Consider the following 6,147-nt stretch of genomic DNA (forward strand, 5'->3'; position numbering starts at 1 on the left):
TGAAAGCCGATCCGGCGATCCACAGCGCGAAGTTGATGTATTTCCTCAGCGACCAGCACGGATCAGCACTTTTGGAAGGCCAAACACAAAGTAGTTTCGCTTTTCACAAAGAAACACACAGCGCCTTTGCGACATGGCGGCGGCAACAACAATACTACAGCGAGAATAAAAGTTACGCCTTCTTTCTTTGCGTGAACATTTGGGCGGCGTTATGCAAATCTTCCCACATCGTGGGAACAAAATCTATGAGAGTAAAAAAACATGCACAGACAAATCCAAATTAAACCCTGTGGCTCATGGCGACACATTGATGTCCTAAGACATGAAACGATCAGTTTGTGCCAGAAACCAAACAGTATTTATATCATATTTTACCTCTAATACACCACTATGTCCAACTGCTTTGAGGGTGCATGGCATTCAGTGCGTGAGGTGTGTACGTGCTCTGGCGTAGATTAATGTTTCACATGTTTTCAAATGAACTATTCTGTCAAACATGGCACATGGCTGATTGATGGGTAGTGTGGCCTCTATTCTGTGAATGTTTTGTAACCAAAAAAAGGGTCTTAATGAATGCTTAAATAATTTGTGCATTATTGTTGTTTTACTTTTTTCAGTCTTTTTAATCGTGTCTGTACCTTCTCCGTCTGCATCGGTGGCAACAAAGACTTGTTGTAGCTTGTGCTTCTTCATGAGACTATGGATCTTCTTCACTGCTCCTTTGAGGCTGGGCACATCTTCTCTGTGCCCCCAGATGAAGTCCTTCCTACGCAAGTGGACTCCCAGGTAAGGGGCTCCCTTAGCACTGCCCAGCCTGTTCTGGGTCCAAGAGTTTACAAAAGGTCACGCAACAAATATGACTGCTTTGTGACACTGAAATGTGCGTGGGTGTAAAGCACATGGCAAACATTCCAGAAATGCACTGTCTTGACATGTGAACAAATGCTCTGACGAAGCTCAAATCCTTCTTCTTGTTGCATAAACACCAGTTTGACTACTGTATATCTATTATGCTGGCAGCAATAACACCAGTACTTTCTGTATTTGAACAATGAGAGGAGAGAATTAATGCAAGTGAAACATACTTTCATTCGGGTCCAGTCTTCGTTGTACAGTGTCTGGTCCTGTTTGTCTGTGGAGTTGAGATACTTGGCCCTAAACTCGTCTCCTATGATACGCAAGTGTTTGGCAAACACCATACTTTGCCGTGTCTGTAGAACAATCAAATAAGATAGGTGAGATATCTTACAAAAACCTAATTATTTCTATATTTCATCTGAATATTTGGGTTGAACTGTTCTGGAACAGTGTTGTAAGTAAATACAACTTAACCACTGATTTCTAGTCGTGTCCTCTTTTGGAAGGCCAAACAAAGTAGTTTCGCTTTCACAACGAAACAGCGTCATACACCGCGGCCTTGAGTGAGCGGAGGCTGGAGGCCTAGAGTGAGCAGAGGCCGGTGGGCTTGCGGCAACCACATGTGACGACCCCGGGCTGGACTCTGCTTTGTCCACGGTGAAAGCCGATCCGGCGATCCACAGCGCGAAGTTGATGTATTTCCTCAGCGACCAGCACGGATCAGCACTTTTGGAAGGCCAAACACAAAGTAGTTTCGCTTTTCACAAAGAAACACACAGCGCCTTTGCGACATGGCGGCGGCAACAACAATACTACAGCGAGAATAAAAGTTACGCCTTCTTTCTTTGCGTGAACATTTGGGCGGCGTTATGCAAATCTTCCCACATCGTGGGAACAAAATCTATGAGAGTAAAAAAACATGCACAGACAAATCCAAATTAAACCCTGTGGCTCATGGCGACACATTGATGTCCTAAGACATGAAACGATCAGTTTGTGCCAGAAACCAAACAGTATTTATATCATATTTTACCTCTAATACACCACTATGTCCAACTGCTTTGAGGGTGCATGGCATTCAGTGCGTGAGGTGTGTACGTGCTCTGGCGTAGATTAATGTTTCACATGTTTTCAAATGAACTATTCTGTCAAACATGGCACATGGCTGATTGATGGGTAGTGTGGCCTCTATTCTGTGAATGTTTTGTAACCAAAAAAAGGGTCTTAATGAATGCTTAAATAATTTGTGCATTATTGTTGTTTTACTTTTTTCAGTCTTTTTAATCGTGTCTGTACCTTCTCCGTCTGCATCGGTGGCAACAAAGACTTGTTGTAGCTTGTGCTTCTTCATGAGACTATGGATCTTCTTCACTGCTCCTTTGAGGCTGGGCACATCTTCTCTGTGCCCCCAGATGAAGTCCTTCCTACGCAAGTGGACTCCCAGGTAAGGGGCTCCCTTAGCACTGCCCAGCCTGTTCTGGGTCCAAGAGTTTACAAAAGGTCACGCAACAAATATGACTGCTTTGTGACACTGAAATGTGCGTGGGTGTAAAGCACATGGCAAACATTCCAGAAATGCACTGTCTTGACATGTGAACAAATGCTCTGACGAAGCTCAAATCCTTCTTCTTGTTGCATAAACACCAGTTTGACTACTGTATATCTATTATGCTGGCAGCAATAACACCAGTACTTTCTGTATTTGAACAATGAGAGGAGAGAATTAATGCAAGTGAAACATACTTTCATTCGGGTCCAGTCTTCGTTGTACAGTGTCTGGTCCTGTTTGTCTGTGGAGTTGAGATACTTGGCCCTAAACTCGTCTCCTATGATACGCAAGTGTTTGGCAAACACCATACTTTGCCGTGTCTGTAGAACAATCAAATAAGATAGGTGAGATATCTTACAAAAACCTAATTATTTCTATATTTTTAGGCAAATTACTTAAAAATCTTGAGAATATTAATTTATGGACTTACATCCCAGTAGTCCTTCCCAGCATAGTGATCATGGAGGACAGTTTCAGCTCTGTCCAGCATTACTGACCTGTGGTTCAGTGACAGCACATGTATAGGAATCCATTTGCATTTAAAAGCTATTTGAATTCAAACTTATTTCCAAAGTGACTTACGTGGCGGTTAAGTTATTTTGTAAGACAGGAGCCAAGATAGAGGCATGTCCCTGAGCAGATAAACAGGTGACATTCAATGCTCTGGTCTCCTCATAACCCCAAAACCAACCTCTGGAGAAAAAGAAAAAAGATTTCATTACAGAAATGGAGTGCATTTCTTTCCCTAAGCATTTCTTATTTCTGTGCAACACAAAAGAAGATATTTGAAAGAAAGTTGTTTTGTTTGGACTTTTTTTGCATGGGCAAAAGTTCAAAATATATTATTTTGCATTCAACAGAACAAAGAAAATCATACACTGAAAGAACATGAAGGTGAGTAAATGATCACACAAACTATCCCTTTAAATTTCAGTTTGTTTCGCTCACAAAGCCATTGTTTGGCTTCAGAAGACATATCATGCATAAGTTGTATGGACAAACATTACCATTCAAAGGGTTGGGGTATTTATAATATATAATATAATTATATATAATATCTACTGTATATCTACTATATATATAATATTATATAATTATATTTGTTTTTATTTAAGAAATTTTCAACAAGGATGCATTTATTTCATCAAAAGTGACAGTAAAGACTTTTATAATGTTACAACAAAAGTATTATATTATGAAAAAGTATTTCAGTATGTTCTTTTGGATTTTCTATTCATCAAAAAAATACTGAAAATAATTAAATAATAAACAAAAATACTAATCAGCACAGCTGTTTTCAACATTTAATAATAGTAAGGAAATGTTTCTTGAGCACTAAACCAGCATATTAGAATTGTTTCGGGAAGGATCATGGGACACTGCTGAATTCATGCGCATAAGAGACTTCTTTCAAAAAAAAATTGTTTTAATTATTTCCGATCCCAAACCTTTGAATGGTACTGTACCTTGACAAATATGTAAAAGAGCTCCTTCAAAATGTAAACTTTTTTCCAAAGAAATAAAAACAGGGTATCAGCTTGGAATGACATGAGTGGGAATAAACTATATATATATATATATATATATATGTGTGTGTGTGTGTGTGTGTGTGTATATGTAGGTATGTATGTATGTATATATATTGACATGAGTGGGAATGAAATATATATATATATATACATACAGTATGTTTTGAAATATTTTATTTTTGTGTGAACATTTCCTTTAACAACTATTCATGCATGGCTTTAAATGTTGCATAAACATTCTGTCTGTCAACAGCACCTGAACTGGCTGAACCTGTGGTTTTAAAGCATTACCTATAATATCCCTGTTTGTCTTTTGAGTACATTAGCTTTTCAATGCAAGGTCGTTCATCCACCTTCTCCTCCCATTTCCCATTTGTCCAGCCCTCTGCGTAGCTCTGCAGCACAAGGATCTGGTCAATGAAGGGACCCCCAGACTCTGAGATCAGCAATAAAGACACAGAATATGGGAATCATAATTGAGTCTCAGCTTTTACTGTTTTTAATGCAGTGCTCCTACTCATATTTAAATACTACACTGTAAAAACGTTTACTGGAGCATGTTTGAGAAGAAAATACTATTTCAGTCTTTCTACTATAAAATTGAAGTCAGTGTGTTACTTTGTATTTAATTGTGGTATTTACTAGCAATTTCCGAGTGAAAATTATTGTATATGACTAACTAGACAGTCATGCAAGACTGTCGGGATAGGTGAAGTATTTTATCACATATGATTGTAATCTCTCAAACAAACAAACACACAAAAACAGCATGGCTCACCAGCAATAAACTCCTCATACTCAATGACTGGTATGTTAGCCTGCAGGCTGGTTATGCTGAAGAATTCCCCCCACGGGATGCGAACCTGATGTATATCAGGGCTCTGCCAGTGATACAGGCGACCCCATGGAGGCAGCACTAGCACCCAGTCACCCTCTTTCCTCAGTGTCTTCAGCAAAGAGGCCATGCGAATGTACACATCTCGGCGAAGATTGAAGCCCTCGGGTGGATTTACATCATATAGGAGGTATCTGAGAATAATAACATGATCATCCCTACTATGCAATACATTTTAAAATTGTGTGTGTGTGCATGTTTGTGGTTTATGAGGACACAAATTTGTATAATAGCATGGGTATGGCATAGGTATTACAACGAGAAGGTGATTTATGAGGACATCCCCGTAATTCAAAAGGCTTATAAATAATTCAGAATGAGTTTTTTTGAAAATCTAAAAATGCAGAAAGTTTCCTGTGAGGGTAGGTTTAGGGGTAGGGTTGGTGTAGGGCAATAGAAAATACGGTTTGCACAGTATAAAAACCATTACGCCTATGGAGAGTCCCCATAAACCATAAAAACAAACCTATGTGTGTGTGTGCAAACAATTTAATAATAAAGTTTAATCAATCAAACTTTCAATACTTCCAATTCAGACTTTTGAGCATTATTGCCTAAAAAAGAAAAACAGAAATTTTTCATTACATTTTCTATGAAATATTCTTTCTGTTATCATAAAATAACAGATTTCTCAGACTGCTATCACAAAGAACTTGATGAACAAATTAAACATTCAATAATTTAGTTGGAGCATTTTTGACCAATTTAATTTTTCCAATAAATTTATTATGATTTTTTGGTACATCCTCCAACTAAAAAAAGTTCAAACAAAACATGTTTTTATTGTAAAATTATAATTCTTTTTTTCCTATACATTTTCAATACCAAATTTATTATTTATATTCATTTATTTTTTCAATACCGAACTAAACGCATTTATAAAACAACAGATTTCTCATACTGCTATCATAACTTTATATTTAGTGTGAAATATTCCTGGTGATTTTTTTGTCTTTCATTTTTTGTCCTTTCTCTAACCAAAATGTTACAAACAAAACGTTTTTATAGTAAAATTATGTGTAAAACTAAATGTGTGTGTGTGTGTGTGTGTTATTCCAGCACTATATCAAGCATATATAAATATTGCTTTAGTTTGAGAGACAGTCTTTTCACACCTTACAGTAATGATATTAGTTTAAACGTGAATTATTGTAATCATGGCAATTAAAAAAAATATATATATATAATTATAATGCTGAATAATACCCAATCCCCATAAACCATAAAAACAAACCTATGTGTGTGTGTGCAAACAATTTAATAATAAAGTTTAATCAATCAAACTTTCAATACTTCCAATTCAGACTTTTGAGCAT

The 6,147-nt window shown here is 37.2% G+C and overlaps 1 protein-coding gene across 1 annotated transcript in view; it reads right to left on the bottom strand.

Moving 5' to 3' along the window:
* Nucleotides 1–4,960, bottom strand: part of LOC107602145 (GDP-fucose protein O-fucosyltransferase 2-like) — a 7,906-nt gene extending 2,946 nt beyond the window's left edge. Inside the window, exons 1-6 of the mRNA XM_016294555.1 lie at nucleotides 4,715–4,960; nucleotides 4,228–4,372; nucleotides 2,990–3,100; nucleotides 2,838–2,904; nucleotides 2,602–2,727; nucleotides 2,155–2,335 (exon numbers count right to left, since the gene is read on the bottom strand). Of these exons, the coding sequence (XP_016150041.1) occupies nucleotides 2,155–2,335; nucleotides 2,602–2,727; nucleotides 2,838–2,904; nucleotides 2,990–3,100; nucleotides 4,228–4,372; nucleotides 4,715–4,901 (817 nt within the window). The 5' untranslated portion in view covers nucleotides 4,902–4,960. The remainder of the gene's footprint in view (nucleotides 1–2,154; nucleotides 2,336–2,601; nucleotides 2,728–2,837; nucleotides 2,905–2,989; nucleotides 3,101–4,227; nucleotides 4,373–4,714) is intronic.
* Nucleotides 4,961–6,147: the final 1,187 nt, after the last annotated feature.

Source organism: Sinocyclocheilus grahami, unplaced genomic scaffold (assembly GCF_001515645.1).
Source record: "Sinocyclocheilus grahami isolate Dianchi unplaced genomic scaffold, SAMN03320097.WGS_v1.1 scaffold320.1, whole genome shotgun sequence".
NCBI classification, from domain to species: Eukaryota; Metazoa; Chordata; class Actinopteri; order Cypriniformes; family Cyprinidae; genus Sinocyclocheilus; species Sinocyclocheilus grahami.